The sequence below is a fragment of the Parasteatoda tepidariorum genome, chromosome 12 (genome assembly GCF_982258835.1).
Source record: "Parasteatoda tepidariorum strain Cologne lab strain chromosome 12, Ptep-v5.0, whole genome shotgun sequence".
In the NCBI taxonomy this organism is placed as follows: domain Eukaryota; kingdom Metazoa; phylum Arthropoda; class Arachnida; order Araneae; family Theridiidae; genus Parasteatoda; species Parasteatoda tepidariorum.
In genome coordinates, this window is record NC_141766.1 from 50,109,650 (window position 1) to 50,136,767 (window position 27,118).

Here is a 27,118-nt window from a genome sequence, read left to right on the forward strand (position 1 = left end):
TCGAAGAGATAGGAAACGAATTACATAAAAGTAAGGAAAATTCCATATGCGAAGAACATTATGTGTTAACTCATAAGAGAGATGAGACCGAAAAATATATAGTTTACATGCCATTTAAGGAGCATTATTCAGATTAGGGAGATTCGAGGCACATAGCTCTTAGGAAACTTGAATCGCTGTGTGTTAGTTAGTCTCGTGACCAAAACTACCTAAAACTGTATAGAGATTTTTTGAAGGAATATGAAAAATTAGGACATATGACTGAAGTAAACGAGTGTATTGAACCCGAGGTTTCATATTATATGCCCCATCATGGCACTTATAAGCTGCAAAAGAGCACAACAAAACTTCGAATAGCATTCAATGCTTCGATCTTAACTACTAGTGGAAAATCTCTCAACTTCATTCAGTATAATAGTGAAGTCATCTAGAACGATCTTTTTTTGTTGTGATGAACTTATGGGTGACCTACCTAAAAGTCGCGTGAGACAAAACTTTCCATTTGCCACTTCAAAAGTGGACTTTTGCGGTCCATTTACAATTAAATACAAGAACCAACGGAAAGGTATTTTTCAAAAAATTGATGTCGCGGTTTTTGTATGCTTTGTCACAAAGGCGGTTCATTTGGAGCTTGTGACAGAGGTGAGTTCTTAAGCATTTATAGCTAATTCAAAGATATTTTTTTCGCATAGAGGAAAATGCAATATCCCGTCCTTAGGTTATATTTGGCCGATATTTTTACCGCTAACTGATATCTCTATGTCTCCCAAAACTCCCAAAATCTCTATGACTAACACTGATACATAGTCTCAAAACATAACACACACAAAACACGCATATCCCACAATCAACCACGGACTGGCTCACAATGGCAATCAACGTGGATGATCACCACACACGCCTCACCACTGACCCTGCTCCTAGACACTGGGGGCAAGCAGTGTGCCAGGAGCTTTTCAGCTACCCGTGATGGCTATTCATGTAAATTCAAAAAAAATTAAAATGGTGGGGGATGAGTCAGCCAACTTAATTACTAATTTCTAATAAGTTACCACCATTTATGATTTTGGTAAGTTTTATTCTTCACTATCCGCCAAAACACTGCCTCAACTACTACTCATAATAAAAATAGGTAAAACACACAATACAGCATAAACAAAATATACATACCCCACAATCGACCACGGACTGGCTCACAATAGCAGCCAACGTGATTGATCACCACACACTCCTCACCACTGACCCTGCCCCCAGTCCCTGGGGACAGACAGTGAGTCCGGAGCTTTTCAGCTACCCGTGATGGCCATTTATGTTAAATGTAAGAAAAAAATAAGAATAATAAATAAAAAAATTTTAAAAAATGAAAAATTAAAAAAAAAATTACCTGTGACGTGACTAGCTATTTTATATTGTACTGTTATTGTCGATGTCCATCCTTTGAGTCTGTAATGTAACACTGATAGTTAATCAATGTAAAATGAAAATGTCGCTACTAGGCCGGGATAGCCTGGTTAGTGGGGTGCCGGGCCCATGTCCAAGAGTTCGTGGGTTCGGTCCCCTCCGGTCGAAGACTCCCCGTGTAGTAAATGGTGACTGATGCAAGTTAAATTTGTCGAGTCTCAAAGTCCTCCATGTTCCCATTACAAATCAATATCTCTGGGGGTACCGATCCAGGAGTTTCCTTGTCTTCTGGATTGGTTCAAAATTACAAGGCTACATCGTTGAACATTAGTAGTCGTAAACTCAAAAATTAGGTCGGCTGTTCAAAAGCGGTCATAAAATAAAAAATATCCCGTCCTTATTTAATGCGACTAATTTCGTTGGAAGTAATAATGAGTTACAACGATTATTTAGCTTAGTTAAATGTCCCCAAGAGAGTTTATGTAATTATATGAGTTATGAAAATATCAAATGGAAATTTTGCCACCGAGGAGTCCAAATTTTGAAAGACTCAGGAAAGCTGGTGTGAGATTCTTCAAATATCATCTGAAGAGAGAAGTGGGTGATAAGAAATTAATTTATGAAGAATTTTTGACAGTGACAACCGAGGAGTCCGAATTTTGAAAGACTCAGGAAAGCTGGTGTGAGATTCTTCAAATATCATCTAAAGAGAGAAGTGGGTGATAAGAAATTAATTTATGTAGAATTTTCGACAGTGACAACCGAGGAGTCCGAATTTTGAAAGACTCAGGGAAGCTGGTGTGAGATTCTTCAAATATCATCTGAAGAGAGAAGTGGGTGATAAGAAATTAATTTATGAAGAATTTTTGACAGTGACAACCGAGGAGTCCGAATTTTGAAAGACTCAGGGAAGCTGGTGTGAGATTCTTCAAATATCATCTGAAGAGAGAAGTGGGTGATAAGAAATTAATTTATGAAGAATTTTTGACAGTGACAACCGAGGAGTCCAAATTTTGAAAGACTCAGGGAAGCTGGTGTGAGATTCTTCAAATATCATCTGAAGAGAGAAGTGGGTGATAAGAAATTAATTTATGAAAAATTTTTGACAATGACACGCGAGGAGTCCGAATTTTGAAAGACTCAGGGAAGCTGGTGTGAGATTCTTCAAATATCATCTGAAGAGAGAAGTGGGTGATAAGAAATTAATTTATGAAGAATTTTTGACAGTGACAACCGAGGAGTCCGAATTTTGAAAGACTCAGGGAAGCTGGTGTGAGATTCTTCAAATATCATCTGAAGAGAGAAGTGTGTGATAAGAAATTAATTTATGAAGAATTTTTGACAGTGACTACGGAAATTGAGTACGTTTTAAATTCAAAACCTCTTACGCCGTTATCTTCAGATGATTTGAGCGTTCTCACTCCAAGCCATTTCCTGATCGGAAGATCATTTACAACAATTGTTGAACCAGATGTAACCAATGTAACTGATTATAGGTTGAGTTTTTAGCACAAAATCACTATATTCGTGCAACTGATATGGAAAAAGTGGCACAAAGATTATTTGTCAACCTTGCAATAAAGGTCGAAATGGTACATTGATAAACAAAACATGAAAACTGGAGATATGGTGGTGATAAAAGAAGACAATTTAGCTATATGTAATTTTCGAATTGGTAGAATTGTGGAGGTCTTTCCGAGAAAGGATGGCAGAGTTCGTGCTTGTAGTAACAAAACAAATAAACGAATCTTCAAGCGGCCAATTTCTAAGAATTGTTTATTGCCAAAGGAATGAATATTATTCTTTTTTTTTTCAACTGCATATTATTTTTTCATATTTTTGTGAATATTTCATTGTGTAATAGTGATTTGTATGTGATTTGTTAATTATGAAAGATTTGTTGATTGTTAAACAATGCAACACCCGGCGGTATGTAGTGTACGATTGTAGCGCCATCTAGAAACCTATGTAACAGGAAAACGAGAATGTTAATTGTGAAGGAGTAGAGAGCGCAATTAAAAATGTGAGAAAAATTACAGTTCATTTGTGGTGTTATAATTTGAGGAGTATTTAAAATAGAGAGATATCGAGGGCCAAAACAGTTACTGATGAATCTGATATCCCTCTATTTACATCATAAAACATTGCTGGATTAACATTGGCAATTATATAAGAGTAAATTCATGTTCGGTTGGTCTTCTGACAGGTTTAAATAATCGTGTTTCTGCTTTTGACTATTCATTTACATGTATCTCTCCGCAAAACAAACTTACTGAATAAGGTAATAAACTTTCATAGTTGTGTAAAAAAATGAATCGTAACTATGTCTCATATTTTACACAAATTATTTATTATCACTCCTAATTTGCAATTACAAATTGGATTATACATTCAAAAATAATAGGATTAACAAAATGTTTAGATTTTAAATAACTCGCTCTTGAAACTTTAGACTCTATTATCGTCCATTTTTAAATAGTTAGATAATTGAACAACAGCATTTGATTCAAAATGCGCTGGATTATATTCTACTGTATCTTCATTTATAGTTTCCAACTGAATCATTGGAACTTCCATATCTTCCTTTACTACTGATGAATCTGATACTGATCTGTTTACACGTGGTACTTGATCATAAAACATTGCTGGATTAACATTGGCATTTATATAGGAGGAATTCTTGTTAGGCTGATCCTCTGACAGGTTCAAATAATCATGCTTCTCTTTTTGGCGATTCATTTCCATGTATGGGGCATTCAAATCAGCAAAGTGCTATAAAAGAAATATAAATTATTTTGTACTATTATTTTGTAATAAATTATTTTGTATGAATTATTTGTAAAAGAAATATTATTATTTTGCTGATTTTATCATGATATTAATGTATCACATCAAAAAGTCACCTTAGTAGAAATAAAATTATCAAAAAATATTTGTTTGATCCTTACAAAGTGCAAGGAAGCAAAGAACTTTTAGACTATTCTAAATAAAAAAAAAACGCTGATAATTAAGTAACGTTAAATTTAAGTAAAAAGAATTTTGATTTATAAATAAATTCGACGAATTTTGGTAGAAAAAGGGATTTTTAACTACCTTACAAAATTTGACGTTGATTGATTAACTTATAATGCCAAAGTCACCCAGTCTTTTATTAAATTAGGTATAATATTATTAGATGCCTTGAAATCAAAAAATAATTACAAATTTTGCTGCTTTAAAACTGTTTTTAATGGATGTATCCTTACAATTGACGAGTATAACGGGAGAAGCAGGTAAGTGACATTTTTACAAAACTTGAGATTTCTCACAGAAAGATCTTATTGTAGTTTTATTTAAATGCAAATCACTCATTTAAATTGCGAAATGTATTAATTCCAAATGTGCTCAGTGGAAGAAGTAGGTAAGTGACACTATTTGAGTATCTTTTGGATGAAAGAGCAAGGTAAATGAGCTAAACAACAAATAGTCAAGAAAGAACCTTAAAAAAATCACTCAATGGCATCAGACGCTAAGATGCGAGGAGTTCGGCCAATACCTCCTAGAAGAAAGAAGTTCTCATCACGGGTTAACATAGACTAAGAATTTAACCCTTTAGTTGTCCAAACGTAATGACATCTTCGTATTTCCCCCACTGCGCAGCTTAGAAGCGAAAGTGAATCTTTCTTGTGAAAGTGATTTTTTCTCCATTGCTCAGTTTATGTTCGTTATGTCTGACTACTAAATAAACCCGTTCTGAGGCTTTCTCTCTTCTGGAAGGTGTTCGAAGTTATTCTGAAAGTCTTCGACATATAATTTTATTCCTTCTGGTTGGCAATCCTTGTTGTTTTAGACACATTGCCCTGTTTATAAATTCATTTTTTCTGAGCAAACTCGCGTGGAAAATAAATATTATTAAATGCATTCTGCAGCTTTCTTCGTGAATTTTTACTGTTACTAGCTGAATACTCATTCCTCTTAAGGGGTTGAAATAAAAACAAGATAATAAATAAATGACCAACACTATGACATCATCTCAAAACTGAAAACTTAAAAAACTGGCACAGTTAATTAAGTTGAAAAAATTCAAGTCTCTTTCTATTCATTATTATTTGATGGTCGTTCTGAAGGTTTCACGTTATTAGATTAAGCAAAATAGGTTTTTAGAAGTTCAGCCTATCAAAATAAAGATTAACAATATTCAGTATCATTTGGTATAATGCTATAGCTCGAGACAGATTTCTGATTATCAAAAACTACCATAATAAACAATTTTCTCCTATACTTAACCCAATCACTGGGTCGTAAGCAACCACCGTACCTATATTATGGTACTATGTTAGTATATATAGTGTATATTAAAACAGTATCGATTAACACAATATTGTTAGTATATATTACAGTAAAATGTTCTTTTTTCGGATTATTATTTTTGGTTTGAAAATAAAAAGGGGTTCATCAGCAATCTTTATGATGTGAGCACTCACTTAAAATATTAAGCACATATCTTATATAATTGACAAAGGGCCGGGATAACCTGGTCAGTAGGGCGCTGGACCCATGTTCGTGGGTTCGAACTACGCAGACCGAAGACTCCCCTGGTAGTAAATGGTGACTGAACACGTTAAATCTATCGAGTCGCAAAGTCCTCCATGTTCCCATAACAAATCAATACCTCTGGGGTTACTGAATTGGAGATTGATCATACTCTGGTTTAGGTCAAAATTACGATCTGTGGATGAATGGGTCCACCCTATAAAACGGGTGTGACGTATGAGGGTGACAGAACTCGAATTCTTGACCATAGATGGCGCCACAGGAAAACAAGAACAATCGAACCCTACTGCCTTAACAGACACAGCAATTGACAAAACTAACGACAATTTATTCGTAAATATCAGCATGGCTCAGTGAAGACATATCAAGTTTACGTATGAATGAATCATGGAGATAGGTTAAGTTTTATTTTGTTCTCTGTCTTCAGAGATTAAATCACTGATGCAAATTATACTTTAGTAGAAATAAACGACAGAGCTTATATTTCTTTGAGCTAACCATGAAACATCTTGGTCTTAACCTCCCATTTACTAAAATGCTGATTAGTTTCGCTTACAAAAATTCTTCTCGAAGGCGAATGTGACTGGCTCTTTAAATTGATGCTCTTTTGTCCTATAGATTCCAGGCACTAAGAAGTTGAAAATGAAAAGAAAAGAAAAAATTGCATATTCACTAAATGTACTGATGTTCGACGCCAGAAATTTGTGAAGTGGTAACCTAAATTATGAACAAAATCGAGAGTATCATAACTTAGCTTAGTTTACCACGATAGAAAAAATGCCCAAAACAGTCTTGTAAGCATTTTTATAATTAAAACAAACATACTTTTTTGCATGAAACTACTAATTTTAAATAAAGCAAATTGTTTTAAAAATGTGTTACAATAGCTATGGATATATATCTATTTTTTTGCCTAAAAATTAATAAAAATACTTTTATTGAATCTTAGACCTACCTTTAGATGTAACAAAATAACATAATAGTTTGACTATAATCAGCACTATTTAAGGAAAAGAATTTAAATCAATACTTACCGAATTTTCGCCTCTTTAAGCGATAAATACCGGCAAAAAATCGCAAATGCTGAGGCTCGCGCTATCTCTAAATTATTTTTGGACGGTTTTCGGAGAAACTAGATAAACAACAAGGCTAGATAAAACTTGATGTCACTTTGTCTCAAATTGAGGTTACTAAAGTTTTATTTTGTGAATATGAAACTTAATATACATATTTGTTTTAGCTTTTTAAACAAAATTATTTTTGGTAAATAAAAAATTAAAAATCTCCCATGAAAACAAGCAGATGCTATGCACAAAACTAATTAAAAATCCTCCTTTATAAAAGAGTTAGTGTCAAATAAATATCCACCTAAAACTTTTATGAGTTATAACTTTACAAACAAACTAAATATATCAAGATTAAGCGAAGTAACAAAAGCTCATTTATCGAAATTCAATAAAATATCACTTACCTGTTTCTTTGAGTAAGTTCTAAAATATTCAATGAATAAAATAAATTAATTAAAAGTAAATCAAATTTAACACTTTCTCCAGCAAATTGTAAAAATAAAATGCTTTCAGTTCTGACTTAAAAATAAAAATATCAATATTATCAACCTAAACTGATATTAATCATCATTCACCTGTTTTACTCCCGAGTCCACAAAACCTTCAAGAATAATTGAGAGTTCATTAAAATCTGGTCTTGCTTCTGGAGTGGCTTGCCAGCAGTCTTGCATGATTCGATAACTGTGGCAAAAAAAGAAGATATAAGCATGGTTAACTTGTAAAGTGAGCGAAAAAATCGGAAATTCTATAAGTCTTATTTAGAGAATCGTGGGCAATTTTTGAATTAAAATTGGGAGTAAAATTAAAGAATTTCTTGAGTTGGTAGGTAATTTATTTACATCGCACTAGAGCTGCCCAATGGGCTATTGGCGAAGGTCTGTGAAAAATCCCCGAGGATGATCCGAAGACATACCATCACAATTTTTATCCTCTGCAGAGGGATTAGCTCCTCTGCTTTGGTAGCACTTTACGGTAGAACAGTTTAATGAGGACCGATTTCGCGCACCCAGAAAGCCAATGATGCTTGACTTCGGTGTTCTACTGGGACCATGTCTTTTAGTGCGGGACTATTTTTTGAGTAAACTAATAAAAAATTTCCAAATATTTATCTGTTTACTTTTTGATTTTTAAATTCAAGTGATAGTGGAAAAAGTATAAGGACATTATTTTTTCTTTCCTAATTATTGAAAAATTTGCATATTTGAAAACTAAACAAAAATGACAATCCCGGGTTACGAGATTGGCTTGTGAAAAAAAATTTCACACTGGTTGACTTTCATCGTGACTAGAGCACCTGAATTAGACAGGCCGACTTATCATTTATTGTTGGAGCAAGGAGCTAAAATAAGCACAGCGAATAAATATTTTCAATTGGTAGTTTATTAATTGCAATTCTTGGTTTCATAAGTTCGATTTAGTAGATTTTAATCCACCACTATTTCTAAGCAATGCGTAGGCTTATATAATTCACCACTTTATAGTACTTATTACATGCTTTACATTTTTAAAAGCAAGCAAATATTGTCAACTATTTTCAAAATTTACTTTGTAGTTATTTACCGTTTTTTAAATTATTTTGGTGTGTCCGCAGCAGTTGGCATCTCTGGAATAACATAACGAATACTAAAATAACGTTAACTTGCGAACTTGTTTGCTCCAATATTGCTTTATAGGTTAGCTCTGATAGTATAGGAGCCTTAATCGTGACATTTGGCATTGCATAACATCGACATCGTGCATATATCGTGCATTATACATCGTGCATCATATTTAACATCTTGCGTCGTGACATTGTCCAAAGGAATTCATCTTTCTTACTTTGAAAGAAAGAAAATTGTTCTTTTTCGAGAATGTAGATTAAATGAACAGGAAATTTCAAATAGAATCAGGACATATTAAATGGTAAGTTTTAATTTTCCAAGAAATTCTAGAATAGAAGAAATTCTAGAATTTATAGGAATGAAAAAAACGTGTTTGAAATTCGCACTCGTTAACAGAAAAAAATTATTGCAAAGAGAGCTTACCAGAAAAAAAAAGCTGCAAATGAAGTTAGAATAAAATTTTGAATTTTCAATGTTCATCAAGGACTGATCAAAATATTTTAAATAAACAATCTCATCTTTTTTTATAGAAAACTTGTGTTCACGTCCACCTCTTACAAATCATCATAGGAGAAAAAGAGTTAATTTTGCCAAAAAAATGAATTTCTCTCTGTCAAAAATGAACTGATGTGATTTTTTTGACGAAAAAAAGTCAAACTTTGATGGACCTCATGATTTTTGTTATTTTTGGTATGATCTGTGAAAGACCAACGAAGTGTTTTGCAAACGTCAACATGGTGTTGGCTCAGTGATGGTTAGGGGCCATTTTGTCGCAAATAAAACCACTTCAATACTGTTTATAGATAGCAAAATAAATACGGACTATTATGCTATGTTAGAAAAAAGTTTGTTACCAGAAGGGCCACTGATTTCTTCACAGGACTAAATTTTTTAACTGAATAATGCTTCGATACAGGTTTCTAAGAGCGCAAAACTCCGGTTTGAAACTAATTTTCTTAACTAGCCATGGAAAGGCCAGATCTTAATCTAATCGAAAACTAACCCAAGAAATTTATAAAAATGGCACACAATATCAATGCACACAGGTTCTTGTCTTCGTTGACAAAGAAGCTAAGACAAGAAATCTATTTATACTTCAAAGGATCTTTCCGAATCAATAACTTCTCAGTTTACTCAAGTGATTGAAAAAAAAAGTAGTTTTCTTAATAATTAAAGAAAATTTTAAATATTTTAAAACATGTCCTTATATTTTTTTCCTTGTTTCCATATTTTGAAGCTAATTTTTTTATGCATTATAAGTGTTAATACGAAAATTTATAACAGAAATCAAAAATATAAAAAATCTAATTTAGCGAATAATTAGCAATAAAATTTGAGCGAAATCAGTCGAATAGTTGCCGAGAAATCGAGCTTTTAAAATACAATTTTTTTAAATTCAGTTTCTCAGAAACAATTCAACCTATTTCGTTCAAACTTCGAATTTCGCTTTGCAAAAGTTGTATTCTTTAAAATGATGTAAAAAACTGTATACTTTACAATTCAAACTTTTTCCGACTGTTATTGAATGAAAAAATAAAAAGAAATCAATATTTACTGAAAGTCAATTTTTGCATGGAATTCTCTTTGAATAAACAAATTTTATAATTGTGTGCAAAAATGTTCAAATCGCTTAAAAGTTCTCGAAATATTGCAAAATACGCAAAAAGAAAAAATAACATTAAGGGGTACAGAATTTGGACCCCTCTCCTGATCAAACTATTTGGACTATATTTCCAGATTGCCACCCCCCCCTATATTTTAGGGGTCAGAAATCCGAATCCATCAAAAAAAAGGTATGTTTATTCAGAAAAAGTACGCTTTAGTAGCTGGTTTTCGAACTTAAAATATCATCTGCACCATTAATTAGGCTATTTAAGTGTTAAGAATGAGTCCTAAAACATAAAGATCTGATCATTATATAAAAAGTTATTCAGTGGTTCAATTTTTATTTTGCGCACTTTACAATAGGTCAATACGATCATCAAATGACAACAGGGTTACCTTACTTATTAAAGGAATGAAACCAACAGACCCTTTGAACTTTTGACAATTTCAAGTAAAGGGGATTATCAATTCAGAAAAGCGTCCTTTGTCTGATAAAGATATAAGTATTGTAAACGTGTGAAAACTTAATTATAAAAATAAAAAAACTTCACTCTATATCAATTTCGAAATTAAGTTTATACAATTAAAATAGTAAATTTTACTAGGAATTGGTAAGATTACTGATATTCTCTTACATAGCATCAAGGCAGTTTTGGGGTTTTATTAGGAATTGGTAAGATTACTGATATTCTCTTACATAGCATCAGGGCAGTTTTGTGGTTTTATTAGGAATTGGTAAGATTACTGATATTCTCTTACATAGCATCAAGGCAGTTTTGGGGTTTTATTAGGAATTGGTAAGATAACTGATATTCTCTTATATAGCATCAGGGCAGTTTTGGGGTTTCATTAGGAATTGGTAAGATTACAGATATTCTCTTACATAGCATCAAGGCAGTTTTGGGGTTTTATTAGGAATTGGTAAGATTACTGATATTCTCTTACATAGCATCAAGGCAGTTTTGGGGTTTTATTAGGAATTGGTAAGATAACTGATATTCTCTTATATAGCATCAGGGCAGTTTTGGGGTTTCATTAGGAATTGGTAAGATTACAGATATTCTCTTACATAGCATCAAGGCAGTTTTGGGGTTTTATTAGGAATTGGTAAGATTACTGATATTCTCTTACATAGCATCAAGGCAGTTTTGGGGTTTTATTAGGAATTGGTAAGATAACTGATATTCTCTTACATAGCATCAGGGCAGTTTTGGGGTTTTATTAGGAATTGGTAAGATTACAGATATTCTCTTACATAGCATCAGGGCAGTTTTGGGGTTTTTCCATTCTATAACCAGAACTTAATCTCTTGTAGAAGTCTTCATCTACTTCAATTCCTGGATAGGGATTACTCCCCAAAGCAAAAAATTCCCACATCAAAATTGCGAAGGACCATCTGAAAAAAAATAAAGCCATTAATATTTTTGAAATATAAAAACAGATCAATAAAATTATGTGATAAGAATAAGATTTTGAAATTTATGTAAGGGAGAATTTCATGAAAGTCAAGCGTGAGTTTATTTTATTTTTTGAAGATTTAATTCCCTCTTTCTCAGAAATAAAACTCTCACTTTTGACGATTCAGCAATACTTGAGCTATATTTCGTTAATTTTGAGAATTATTTACCCATGAAATCAAGTGACGACAGCGGGAACTCACAAATATATGACGAAAATGTTTCCTCAACTCGAAACCTTATCGTAATGCATTGTGGGAGATTGTTAACTAAGACTATATAGGTAATCGAAAAGAAACGAAATAAGCCGACTGGTTTATATGGTGGGCATTTAGTTGACCCCGTACCAGGAAGATTCCGGATTCGAATTCCGCTTCGTGCGTGGGTTAGATTTATCTTTCCATTCTATTTTCATGTCTTGATCCAGACAACTATTAAGTCTTGATCCAGAGTTGTGAGGTCAGAAGTGATATTTTATATAGCATTTAATAAAAATATAAGCATTAAATATTGAGGAAATAAAAGAAATACGAAATCTAAGGGATAAAGCCAATGCCAAGTAAGCGAATAGTGGTATTTCTTCAACTGAAAACAAATCAATCAAAAAAAAATCATAACTAGCTTACACGTCACTCTTTGTTGTAAATACATGATCTCGTATTGATTCTATAGCCATCCATTTGATTGGAAGTGGACCCTAAAAATAAAAATATAAAATCATCTTTTTTGATTGTTAAAAAAAATCAAATATTACTTTTTTAAAAAAAAAGAAGGAAAAATATTTTCTTACGTCGCCTTGTTTTACATAATTTTCATATTTGTAACAATCTTTAGCCAATCCAAAGTCACATATTTTCACCACCTTATCATCTGCCAAGAGAACATTTCTTGCTGCCAAGTCTCTATGGATTAACTTGATAAATAAATATTTTTCTTAGAAACAATTCGATCAGAAATTGTAAATTAAACTCTATTTAACCCAATAACAATAAATTCTTAAAAAAGTTATAAACTATATATTTTACAACCTAAATGTGTGAAAATTGCAATGCATAAATAAAAGGAAAAAATTTCAAGAGTACACATTGAAATTTATACTTTAAGCATTACTTACGATCAATCTTGAGCAGTTATTAAAATAAAAAACCTACTTCTAAATAATTTTACAGGAAAAAGATTTAACTACATAATCTTTTTTTATAGATATATATATAAGTTTAAACGTGCATTATTTATATACAGATACAATACATGTGCATACTTATTTCTGATTGACTGCATATTAATATAACTTACTTATAGGTGTGAAATAACAAATTAATGGTTCGGTTAAATTTTGTCAGTTTAACAAAAAATTTAGACTATTATAATAAAATACTAAAGTGAACACTGTAAAAAATTTTTGTACATGTTTGCCACTATTTTTGGGGTTTCAGAAAACTAAAGTATTTTACAGTGCATGCAGTCACATTTTTATTTACTTTTTCACAGTTATAGTTTATTTATTTATTTATTCATTTTTTCTTCCATTTTGTTTAGTGACAATACGTATTTTCAATGTGCATTAGAATCAATTTTTGGCTTCTCTGAAAAAATATTTCGTCAAAAAAGCAAAAAAAAATTTTTTAATATATTCGGTCGAATTCTTTTGAACAATTGTTATTTTGCTAATTTTATGTAATTGTTTGTATGATAACCATATTTCTGTTGTTAAAAATGCATTTACTTTACCTCAAAACCGAAAATGCAACTAAACACTACAATTCCCCAATAATTTATGAAAACAGGAAATTCATAAATTATAAAAAACTATTTTAAAATTATACAAATACTAATTTTAAACAATTTATAATGTATCAATGAAAAAATATTTACAACTCAAAATTTGTTTTGATAAATCTTAATTTACGAAAAAAAATGCTTTAAACTGAGAAATGAACATATTTTTAATGTTTTTGAACAAGCAAAGACATGGCAAAATACATTTTGTTTCAATTAACTATTTAAAAGTCGAATTCTTTACGTTGTACAAAATTAAAAATCCTTAAACATGTTTCTTAAAAGATATATCATGGATAAATATGTTTAATTTGCCTTATGGTTTGTTAATATTTTAATTATCGCACATTTTTCAAGAAATAACCTTAACGTCCAATGTGTAACGCCACTGAAGATCGAGTCCTAACAACCTGCCCAAACTTTTCTAATATTAGAAGAAACTTCTTTCCTAGAAATATCTCACTGAATACTATGCAATAAGAACTTCTAAGACTTAATTTCAACTGACATTTAATTTCAACTGACTACATGAAAACTCAGTATTAACTTGACTATGATTTCTTATAAATGTGAATTACACTGTACAACATATTTTGTGATTATTGTCTGTAATAAAGTAATTGTAATTGTCCCTCGTAATGAGTTAACTTTTCCATTATATACCATTGATACTGTCATTGATATACCAATAAATACCGTTTAAACGTTCGGAAACAAAACTGAAAGGTGACCAAGAGTAATTCAGGTATTCACCACAAATAAAGAAATATGTATTACGAAAATTTAGAATCGACTGTAAGCTATTGAATTTGCCGGAAAAATTGTTTTCATAATTTATGATTCAAATATGCTTAGAAATGTCACGAAACTTATAAGTCATTCGTCCCAATGAAAGCAGAACTGTTGTATTAATGGTTTGGTGCGGGTTTTGTGTTGGCAATATCATAGCATCATTTTCCTTTTCAGATTCTCTCAACATGGCTAGAACAGATCACCATAACATGGTTTTTCTACGCTCTTTCGCCAAGGAAAATAAAAAGAATAGCCACAGTTTAAGTGCTTTGCAATTAAAGCAAAACTATAATTTTAATTTTCTATGCCATCTTACCGTGAAGAATTATCTAGGCTTTTGAACGGACAAATAACTTTAAAATTTAAAAGTTATTAAACTTTTTAAAATATCCTCAATTTGGCGGCATTTTTCCACATAGAAGGAATTTATCAAAATCACTGTCTTATTCTTGGTTTCAGAAAATTTCTAAGAGCTCAGATAATGCAGCATTGGGGAACGTCTCTAATCATAAAATTAAACCGCAAACGCTTTTAATTTTAATAAAGCTGTGGCTTTTCTGCATATTGAAATTTTGCGAAATTTACAGTACAAGCATAGAGAACGCAGGCAATAGATAGGCTTAATTCCACATTACGGTCGCGAACTTAGACGTTTAATTAACTAACGATTAATGAACTTGTCAAAAGCCACCAATTTATCAAAATCAAATATTATTTTCTATATAAAGTTGTAAGTGGGCTAAGGCCAAAAATGCATAACAAATCAAATTGTTACGCAGTGAAGTAAATTTTAGAAAACTAAAAACTAAACCACAAACTCTTTTCATCTTCGCAAAACTATGGCCTTTCTCTATATTGACGTTCTGAGCCGTTTTCAGAATAAGCATAGAGAGCAGTGGCTATCGGCTAAACTTGATCTAACAATCATGAGAAATAGTTGCAAATACAACACTTATGAAAACAGCATATTTTTCTCAAGAAAAACATAATTTTATATGATGACGGCATCGAATAAATTCGAAGAACCCTATCATTTAATGCTTATTCGACGATGGTCATTTTTTTTTCTTCTAACATTTAATTAGCTAATCAAAAATCACTAATTCATAAAAATCAGATAACATTTTCATTATGAAGTTGTAAGTGGCCCAACAAAGCAAATAAAGGCACCTACCAAATTTTTTGTCTCATGTACAATTGAAACTTGTTAATTTCATGAAGAAAAAATGTTTCATTTTGCTGAATTACCTATACATTTAGCATTGTATGAAAAATAAAAATTAATTTAATCAAACAAATGAAACTAATTTACAAATTCAGAAAAAGGCAAAATAAGTAAGTAACATTTAAAATAATAAATCATAATAGAAAAGCGCTTAAGGCAGTTAAATCCAAATTTGTTTTATTTTAATTTAGAAATTCGGAAATACAATTCTAGCAAAAAACAACAAAAATTTTAAGATATGTGTTTCAGCTATCGGAAATTTCAAGATTACATTCGAGAATAATATTTTTCCTTCTAATTACTGTAATTATGATATTTTGATTCAAAATATTTTAAAGACGTTCAAATAATTCGACTGATATTGAAGGCCATTAATAGGCCTATGCTGTGAAATTTAGGATTTTATATTCCTGATGCATATAGATGGCAAAACTTTTTTTAAATTTTTACTCATTTTTTTTTTTTGTTTTATTTTTCAAGATTTTCAAAAAAGGAGTCAGCATTTGATTTATTTCCCATGTTTCCTTAAGAATTTGGAAATTTATATTTTATTTTGATGTAGTTATTCTAACTGTAACTTTATCTTTATTTATTTTTCCTATAGGTGGGCGTCTCTTATTTAGGTCTTACTCTGTGTACTTTTAAATCATTATTAAGACTTACTCTGAGTGCTTTTAAATTGTGATTGTTCGCCATTAATTTTTTTTTGCATTTACATTTCATTTTTTTAATTGCTTTTTCTTATTTGTTTTTACACTATGGGGCCTCGGGGAGCTGTCAGTTTTGGAGTTTTACCACTGACAACAGAAAGGCTCCTGTGTGTTAGCAGGTAGCAGGCAGTGTGTCCCCTGATGAAGTCCTGCTAACACACATATCTTAACATTTTTGTTGTTTTCTGCTAGAATTGTATTTCTGAATTTCTAAATTAAATGAAAATTAATGTTATTTGTAGGCAAAGTAAGTTGAATACCTTTTTCGATGATAAATAATCCATGCCACACGCGCACTGAAATGCATAACAAATCAAATCAGATGTATAAATTACATGTTCATGGCTGTCAACTCGATGATAATTTCTAAAAACGCTGCTAGATTCAGATGAACAACTCATTGAACGACCTGTAGTTGATATCGTTGTAGATGGTTTTGCTTCTACGTTTTGAAGTTGTTCCCTAATTAAAATAAATCAGTTTTAAGTAAAAAACAACTACTAATTCACTTGAAAATCTACTTAATATTCTGTTTCAAATTCTTACATTTCTGCTACATAAAAGTTGCGTTACACTTACAGTGGTTCAGAAAATATAGGTCTTAAACCTTTCCTGAATTATTTTTTCCAAATTAATTTTAATCAAAAAAAAATTTACAAATCATAGATGCCAAATAAATAGAGCTAAATTTGAAAAACAAGTGCTAAAATAAATCTCAAACAATGTAATAATGTTAAATAATTATTGAATAACACACTTCTTGTTTATAAACTAAATGTAGGTTATGAGCAAAAAAATAATACTGTGCACCGAAAAGCTTAAATTTTAAATTATAATTTGTTGGATATTATGTTATACACTAAAAAAAATTCCGGATGAAATAACAGTGAAAATTACCGGCCATACTTTTTACACCGCCAATACTTTTTACCGTAAAATTCATTTTTACGGTGAAATTCCCTTTTGCAGCTAAATCCATTTTTACCAAATCATATTGCAAAACAAAAAATCAGATGTACCGTAATTTTTACAGTAGTAATTGCCATAGAATCTCTCAATCAGTCTAATTAAATAAATATTATTTTAAAATTACGATATACTCTTTTACGGTAAGAAGGAATTTTACCGTAAAAATGTATTTTACGGATAATGTAGCAAAAGTACCGGTATTTTATGCCAGAATTTTTTACAGAGCATTCCTATTTAATGAAATATTAGTCAGATACCTCATTTGCATGTTAATCTAATCTAATTTTCTTAATTTTCAACATAGCAAAGACAAAAAAAAACTTATAAAAATAATTTAAGAAATTTCAGCTTTTATCACTACATGTTTGAAAGTTACCCATAGCGCCAACAATTTTTATAACCTGCCATTTTTAACATAGTTTTCATTATTTAAAAGATATGCACATTTCGCTATGTTTAATTTCATCATGATCTAGCTAGTTACATACAAAACAACAAGTCAATTTTTAAATTAATCACTAATATATTATTATAGCAACACAATATATTTCATTAAAATATTGTAAAAACAAATATTTTTTAATAACTTATACCTATAACTTGGATTGTCTAAGGCCATTCCAGTTGACGTAGAACCTTGTGAAGATGTGATTGATTCACCTTTTACCCGAAAAGACTTTAAGCTATCCATGCGTGAAACTTCCGGAGTACGAAATATTTCTTTAAACCCTGATTCCGTATCATTTACAAAGTTATCCCGATATCTCAGAAGAAATTCACGAATATTTCCATAGCGACAGTATTCCACCATTACCAAAAGTTCTCCTGAAAAAAAAGTCAGGAAGAAAAAAAACCACATAATGTAAGTAAAGAAAAAGTCCGCTAAAAAGTTAATTCATAATATCAGAGAAAATTATTGTTACAGAGATCTTATCTTTATAAGCAAATACACTTATTTAATGTTAATGAAAAGACTAAAAAATGGAAACATATTTACTTCTCTCATTTTGAACAACTATTTAGATTTGAAATACGCAACTGGAATACACTGTTTTTGCCTACAGATTGTAGACATAATTAAGCAACTTTGTACTTTGTGAAAAGTAAAAATGTAATTAACGAGAACAATTTGAACAATTGTCCATATCGTAGCAAGTTTTTGCAAGATGGAGATAAAATAAAGTCGATTTCCTTCATAACAGTGAATGTTGATTTTTAAGTTAAGTTGTCGAGATATTATAATTATATTATAACAGTCGTTGAACAGCTGACCCAATTTTATGGATTTACGACAACTAATGCTCAACTCCATGGCTTTGTAATTTTGAACCCAATCCAGAAGACAAGGGAACTCCTGTATCGAGTATTTGGAAAAATTTGCCTTCGTGGAGGACTTTTTTTGATGGAACCAACCCGCATTTGCGTTACGTGGAGAGGAAGGCCACGAGAACCTCCCACGGTTAGCCTGACGGCAAGGGGACTCTAACCCATGATCCGTCTACCACTGAGGATATTTCACGTCAGCACTGTGGTCGGTACAAGCCGGATGTGGAGTTCGTATTGATTCGAACCCGGTTCGCCTCATTGGAAGGCGAACGTTCCATCCCCTGGGCCATCCCGGCTCAAGTTGTCAAGATGGAAAATACTGATAGATATGTGGTCAACAAAATTGTTTGGCAGGATTTCTAATAGAAGCGGAAAAAGATAACTTGGTTGAGGGTCGCCCACACATTGCTATATAAAAATAAGAGGCTCCAATTCTGAGAAGAAAACGATTTTTTTTTTTTTCATTTTCCTGTATTGATACCAGAAATAAATAAAAATGCTTCCATTTAAATATTTTTAACATAATATTGCTCCTTTATTCAGACAAAAATTCCATTTCTCTAAGACAATTGTCATAATATATTTAGAAACATTAATATATTGTGGAAAACTAGTAATTTTTATTTCTTTAAAACAATTTTTATACATGATAGCGGACTTATCGTAATATGCCGTACTCATTATTTTACGTTTAAGAAAGAAAGTAGACGGTCCATGACGTTTTGGTCCCGTAGTTTCGCTTCCGTTACTATTTCGGTAATTTCCCAATTCAGTTCCGGAACGAATGACAAAATTCAAAATGTGGACAAAATTAGCTGAATACAAGTTTTTGAGTGACAAAAATTTTCAAAACTTGCATTTAAAAAATTTCATTTCTCTGAGCCAGGGATGGCGAACCAATGGCACGCGTGCCATTTATGGCACGCGACACACTATTCTGCGCACGCCACTGATCAGAAAGTTCACTACAAAGCATATTAACAATTAAATTAAAATTCTCAAAAACAAACAAAAAAAATTAAAAATTATTAACAAAAAAATTTATAATTAATGCCAAAAAAAATTAGTAACCATAAAAAACAAGCTAACAATAAATAACCAGCAAAAAGAGATTTAACAGTTCTGCTTAAACTAACATCTTACAACCTAATATAAATTATTTGTCATCTAATCTGCAACAACAGAATTCACACTGATGTTACTTTAAGTTGAATTACACTTATAACTGAGACCCTGCAAAAAAAATTTTCTTTATAGTAAATAGTTTTGATTTGATAGTATTTAGTATTATTATTTTCCCAATAATCAGAAAGTCAAAACTATTTGACGGCACGTCTATGACCTCATTGAACAATTTTTTGAAAAAAATGGCACGTTGGTGCAGAAAGGTTCGCCACCCCTGCTCTAAGCTATCGGTTAAAATTTTAATATTCCAGAAATTACAAAATTGCACATAAACGCTCAATTGTACATAATTGTAAATAAACTCTGTGAACGAAAATTTACCTTGTGGAATATTTCTTGTCACTGCTCCCATTAAATTAACAATATTAATATGGTGACCCAAATGAATAAGAATCTTTAACTCAGCTATCAACGCTTTTTGCTGATTCAAATCAGCTTGCTCTGAAAAATCAATAAAAAATAGGTTAATTTAAATTAAGTAAAAAGAATAAGCTAGTAAATATTCGCACACACTTTTTTAAAAATATTTTCATGCCAAATTCATTTGTATTTTTCAAACTAGTTATTTAACTACCAATAAGCAATTCGCAAAATTAAAATATTTTATTAAAATAAAATATTGCATAACTAAAACATTTATGCGTCAACTTAACCTGACGTTGTTTGCAGACGTAAACGGTCGAAATACATTGTTCTCAAACGCTAATTTGTATTTACATCCTCAACAAAGACAAAGTTAGCATACCGCATACCTTAACGTTTCAAATAATAGTATATAATTTATTTTTAAAGCGGTTGGATAAGACATTGTTTCTTTCATAGTTTGAGAAAATATTACAGACATATATATGTATATACTATTTAGTGATCAATATAAGCTAGAGGCTAGTCAATTGTAGAATTTTTAAAAAAAAAATGTTTTTTGTTTAAATTCTAACCGGGGGGGTTAAAAGGTGTATTTAAAATGAACGCTTCATGAGGTAAGAAAATATAGTCGAATTCTGCTTTTTGCGCTGTGCTGAAATTTTGGTCTATTCACGCATGCGTCTTGAAGACTTCAAACTCGTTTTTCTCAAAGCTACAAGTTTCATATCCGCTAAACTCATTGACCGAACAAATTTTTACTAATCGTCTTAAAATTTTAACTGCATACTTAAAATTAAATTCTTTTAATTCATTCCACTGCATCGTTCTTTATAAACAACTATTGCTGATTTTTTTAAGGATAGTTGAATATTTTTAAACAAATATGGGTCTTCTTTTTTCAAAAATCTGCATGTTATAAAATTTTTCTTCATTTTTTTTTAAATATTTGTAAGTATAATCTAAAAAAAAAAATATTTCATCCTAACTTAAAAATTCTAAGTACAGCTGGTTTAGCTGTAAATTATTTTTTACTTTGAATTTTTAACATAATATTTTTTTTAGTTTTGATTTCTGTTGTGCCTCTGATAAAAAATCCCCAAAAAATGCTTCTTAACTGCCACTAGTATTATCCTACCCTTTAAAGGAGTTCATTTTCCAACAAAGTTTTCAGTTTCAGTTCACAAAGCTATGTACTACGATAATCTTTGACGAAAAAAGTTATAGAATTTTAGACATTTATTTTAATTTTCCTTTAAATTGAGTAAAATTTGTATAAACTTGTAACATTAAATTTGTCGAAGTTTAATATTACAAACTCAGCTTTGTATTTAAATGATTGAATAAGTATGCGTTCCCGTGGAAAAATTTTTCTTTCTTGAGACTTAAAACTTTATCACAAGCTATTTTCAGTACTTTTTCAGAACAAAGATCAACTGAATCATATTGACATGATTTTATTCCTTTTATAATGAATTACACAGTAAATTTAGCTTAATTTCTAAAGCTTCTCATGAATCAACTATTCATACACCTAAAAAGAATATAAAAATGCAGCTTCAATTGAATCTAATGAATGTTTATGAATTTTAGTTTATATTTGATAATTATATAGTAAAAGTGTTGTAGTCAAATGATGTATATTCAATAGGAATTATTTTTCTTATTTTGGAAAATCGTCAAAATTAGCAATGAAATGCTTTATTTGGTAAAGTAATTACAAAATGGTGTAAACAGACTATCAGAACCTTGGTAATACTCAATAGTTAGATTTGTTCGGAGTAGAGTATGAAGCATACACTGTTAAGAATTTCTCGGAAAAAATGATTAAATAACAATTCATTTAATTTTTACTTTACCATATTCAAACAAAACCGTCAAATAGCCATAAATAAGATGGTATTCAAACTGTTAACTGCGATAAAAAAATTTTATTAATTGCTCTCATCTAATACGGCTAAACCAGAATTTTATCGAACCAACTAAGCCCGCCTTATGAAGCCCCTTAGTTCCTTGCAGCTAAGTACACATTGTAATGGAGAGAGGTAATCAGTCAGTCACATGAACTGGGATTCGAGTCCCAGCTTTGACAATATAGTATTTCCTCCATTCCCTCCAACGCTTGAAGAGTTTCCAGTGCCCTGCACTCTCCAATACCCATTACTTAACGAAAAGCCAAGCTCTAAAGTCCAGTTATATTCGTTTGTTTTTACGGTTTTGAAACCATGCTAGTAGGAAATGGTTAAAAAACAGTATAATTTTGCATTTATAGTAGTATAACAATACTAGTTGCAAACGGTTTCAAAACCGTAAATGTCTAAAATGTTCTTTATAGTAAACTTTACGGTTAATTTGATAGGCAGGCTGCTGCCGATTATTTTTCCATAATTTTAGAATGAAAAATCTGTCAATGTACTTACTTTTCAACATTTTAACAGCAACCGTTGTTGAAACTTCGTAGTCATTCAAACCAAATGCTTCCGCTTTGACAACTCTTCCGAAAGCTCCTTGACCAAGAGTGCGACCTTTATAAGAAGAAGAAAATTTCATTGTAATCGTAAAATATGGATAAAATGCCCAACTAAATTGAATACCATCCAAATTAGATAAATCATAATGCAAGAATACATAAAATAGTAAATTCATCATATGAAAATTTATATCATGTATTGAATAAAAATAATTTGGCATAAATAACAAAAATAAGTAAGTATTATTTTACCAAGTTTGAGATTATCTTTCGGAAATTCCCAATTTTCATCATATGGTAAAAGGTCAGCTTGGTCATCTAACGCTACATTGGGATCATAATAACTCAATCGACCTTCTCTGAATAATTGATGATCAAATCCTTGAAGTTTTCGCATTGTATACTAAATAAAAAATATTTTTGAAAATTTTTTAATATTTCATCACCAGTAATAGTAATCAACTGTTAAAAATAAAATAAGGTAAGAAGCAAATATCTGTAATAACCAGTTCAAACCTTCCATCCATTTTAAAAGATGTCTAATTCATTTTAATCACTCCTTAAAAAAATAACTTAAACATTTTTTTTTCCGAAGTAATTCGAGAAAACCGCTAATCATGAAAAACTAAAATTTAATCTAACTCTTAAAGCAATGTTAAGTTAAAGAAAGGAAATAATATAATATAAAAAAGAATTGAAAGAAATTGAGATAAACTGATAAGATTTTCCATTCATTCTAATGAATATAAATTTCATTTTTATCACACTTTGAGTAAATACTTTAAACTAATATGTGTATTTGAAAACATTAAATAAAAAGAAAACCTTTAATGCACAAAACTAGAACAGCTCTTACTTTTTGAAACCAAAGTTTTTAAGTTAAAAAAAGGAGTTAATTGCTCTTAAAAGTGGAGTTTTTAAGTTAGAGAAAAGAGTTGATTGCTCTTAAACGTGGAGTTTTTAAGTTAGAGAAAGAAGTCGATTACTCTTAAAAGTGGAGTTTTTAAGTTAGAGTAAGCATTGTCAAGCAGTGATAACAATAGACTCGAATGAATTTTAGGATAATTTATTTTATATAAGGGACAATTTAGAAACTCAAAATGAATAGAGATACGAATGAAGTTTAAGCAATGTAAAAAAAAAACAAATAATTTCACATAAGCAGACAGAAACGTCGAAGGTAGGTTGAGAACCCAAGATATTACAGATACAAAAACTGGAAGAAAATGGATTTTCAAACATTTAATAAAATTGAAATGTAAGAAAGGATATTTGTAATTTATTAGAATTTTTCGGAATGTGAAATGATTCTCAGAAATCTAGGTCAGTAAAAGAATTTAGAGGAAGAAATCACGCATCTCTTAACAAAAGTTCTGTCTTCTAATAATAGAATTGAGTTTACGTAATTTCTGAATAGATCGTATATCTGCTTAAATAACATTTTTACTTTTATTACGTAATTATAAATATATTCACTCGAAAAATTAATCCTACTTTATTTGAATGTGGAGAAGTAAAGTAAAATACTTAAGATAAGTTTAAATGTTTAGAAGTTGACAATCGTTATTTTTTGTTTTGTTCGTTTTAATTACTTTTTAATGGATTTTTATGCGATGTCATATTATATATTAGATTCGATTAGCAACAATGCCTCAAGTGTCAAACCAAAAATAATTTATTTTTCTATTGCTTTATTAATTGACAGACTCATTTAGATACGCAATTTTTTATACTTTGCAAGAAATTAAATTCTGCATAAATTATTTAATAATTAATCATGAGAAATCCTGAAGTTCTGACTTAAAATTTAAACGTGGATTTTATAAGACTTCATGTTCGTTGTTAAGTAAAAAAAAATTCTGAACGAAGTTAACGAAATATTTTTTTTTCTAAATCCAAATTCTATTAATAATTATTAAATAAATAATTAAAGAAAATTTATATCAGCAGGACCTAGTTGTACACACCTTTTTTCTATAAAACCATCTTCCGAAAATTAAAATAAATACTATAATTAAAGCAGCAGCCACTCCTGCTAACATGATTATCGAATTCTTTGCGGACTCATAATTTCCTCTCTGCTCAAATACTTGCAAAATTCCATCTTCTGCAAAATGAATTTAAGAAAAATTATAAAGCAAATTATTAAAAAAAAAGTAATAATTTTTTAAATATAAATAATAAATATGCAGTAATGATAATACTAATAAAATAAAAAAGATTATGCCATGCGAAAACAATACTTCTCAAAGTGCCTATACGACGCACAGTGGGGCGGATTGCAGATTAAGTAGCCAAAAATTAAGATATAGGAATAGGTGAATATTCGTTTATTAATCACTAATTTCGAACAGGGGAATTATACTTACATCCGTTTATGTAGCTTGAATTTGATTTGAATTTTTTTTACAATACGCTAAAAATAACTGAAAGTTTCAAAATTCATTTCAGATAAATACACAAGGTTCCGTAGCTTATTTTAATTTACCTTCTAATTATGTAAGCAAAGATATATGTCTCTCAGATAAACACAAGCGCTTGCAAGACTTTTTTTTTTTTGTAAACTTCGCCAAAAGTTGTGATTTTACCTAAATTTCAAAAATATATAAAAACAAAAAACTGCATTATTTTATTCACGCCGGTAAGTTTGATTCCTTTTTACATGTTTCTTTTATTTCATGATTTTTTACCACATAAGGTTTTTTGCGATATCGACACATATAAACAATAATTTTTATCTTAGGATAATTATTCTTTATTCAGAAATATCGCATTTATAGCAATAGATGTGTCTTGATAACGACTATTTGCTTTTACCATTCTTGTTTCTCTACAATTTAGTTTTTTATTTTATTCATGTTTTTCATGTTAATTTGTATATATATATATATATATATATATATATATATATAGCTTGAATAATTTTTACCGCTATTTTCAGACAATAAAAATTACTTATTTTGAGGATTTCTATAAACATTTCAAAACCTTTATTTTATTTTTATTTTTCACAGTGCACAGTGCAGTACTTTCGAAATATGCGATTTCATCAGAATTGCACCATGAAATAATTACAATAATACTTTTTCCCATTCTGTCATTTTTCTTATTGTAGATTAGCGTATGAGTTGAGTAGGCAGGAATTCAAAGAGTTTAGATTTTTTTTAAATATGTTGCAGAATGAAGCAAATATTCCAAAGTTTTGATTATCTAAATAAGTTTAGAAACAAAAATTACACTCTAACACTAAGGCTGCTAAACTTAACTCGTTTTGACCCACTTCTAGCCTGGGCCAATCTTCATAATTTTTAAAAAATTAATTGTGAGATTAATTTAAAAATGCTTAAATAAAGCTGATACAGCAGACACATAAAAACAGGAAGGTGTTAATGTCATTAATTGAAAACTAATCCCAGTTTACTTCCATAAACGTTTAGTTATTTCACATTATTATTTTTCTTATCTTCTATTCCATCTTATTGTATCGAAATCTACATCAATTTAAATATTTTCAACACAAAAGGATATTATAACGTTAATAAAAAAATTTAAAATTTAAAAATTTGAAGTCTTATAGTGTGAAAGACAACGCACCAATCGCTTAAGTATAGGTAAATAAATTAACACTTACTGATATAGTATTGCTTTAATCGCAGAATTTTGATTTAGAACTGCAGCACTAATTTAACTATAGCCTTTTGTTTTAGAAGCCAAAATTACTTTTAAAAATTATTTAAATGATTTCAATAAGGAGCAAAATGTGATTATTTGAATAACAATACGATTGACAAGGCTAGCGGAACGTTAGTTTATCTAGCAGTTTTGAAGAAAAAAATTTTCAGTATGTATACTATTTTAGTCTTATTACACAACACGAATCCATTTAACCAAGCCTTCAAATTTCACAAATCTAAGAGTATATATTAACTAACTGACTATCATTAAACGACTTCGGGGTGAAATTAGGTTCCTTGTGCTTTTGACATTCGATTTGTAAACTCGGCTAAAAGTTAAAACACACCGAATTTCAAATGCAAAGATGTGAACAATTTAAATTCGTGTAAAGGACGTTATAACTTGTGGGAATCGAAAATTGTAAAAAAGAAATAAAAGCAAAGCATAATCTTTAGTTTCCCATTGTCAGCATCTAAAGCTAATTGACTAAAATTCATCAAAATATCGCTTATCTTCTGAGCTCTTTAATGGCTGAACCTAAATCATGTATAAAATAGTAATTGAAAAGTCACCTGAAAGTACCGAGAGGGAAATATTTTTAGTAACAGTTCCAGCGACATTTTGCGCTTTACATTGATAGAATCCACTGTCTTCTTTAACCAGACGTGAGATAATGAGTTTCTGAAACTGGTCCTCGAATTTCCCTCCGGTAATATTAGCATCTATAATACTTCCATCTCTGTACCAAACAACTGTAGGAAAAGGAGTACCATCAACATGACATTCCAATTCTAGAAATGAATTTGATGCTAATAGAAGCTCCTCGGAACTCCAATTAGAGTTAACAAATGAAGGTCTCTTTATTTCTGGAAAATAAAAACGATTCATTTACAGTTCAGTTTAACTATTTGTTAAATCTAAAACATTTTTTATTGTTTTTAGTAATCTAATATATACAGT

The 27,118-nt window shown here is 30.3% G+C and overlaps 1 protein-coding gene across 2 annotated transcripts in view; it reads right to left on the reverse strand.

The window, feature by feature from the left end:
• Nucleotides 1-3,734: 3,734 nt before the first annotated feature.
• LOC107436259 (vascular endothelial growth factor receptor 1) overlaps nt 3,735-27,118 on the reverse strand; it is a 44,494-nt gene continuing 21,110 nt past the window's right edge. The window contains exons 11-22 of one of the 2 annotated variants that reach the window (XM_043049795.3): nt 26,731-27,024; nt 24,451-24,590; nt 22,736-22,886; nt 22,434-22,538; nt 19,972-20,091; nt 17,733-17,964; nt 16,431-16,632; nt 12,455-12,577; nt 12,291-12,361; nt 11,463-11,603; nt 7,577-7,682; nt 3,735-4,173 (exon numbers count right to left, since the gene is read on the reverse strand). In XM_043049795.3, coding sequence (XP_042905729.2) covers nt 3,850-4,173; nt 7,577-7,682; nt 11,463-11,603; nt 12,291-12,361; nt 12,455-12,577; nt 16,431-16,632; nt 17,733-17,964; nt 19,972-20,091; nt 22,434-22,538; nt 22,736-22,886; nt 24,451-24,590; nt 26,731-27,024 — 2,009 coding nt within the window. In that variant the 3' untranslated portion in view covers nt 3,735-3,849. Of the gene's footprint in view, nt 4,174-7,576; nt 7,683-11,462; nt 11,604-12,290; nt 12,362-12,454; nt 12,578-16,430; nt 16,633-17,732; nt 17,965-19,971; nt 20,092-22,433; nt 22,539-22,735; nt 22,887-24,450; nt 24,591-26,730; nt 27,025-27,118 lie in introns of those variants that run through there. The other variant, XR_006226014.3, reaches the window with a different exon arrangement.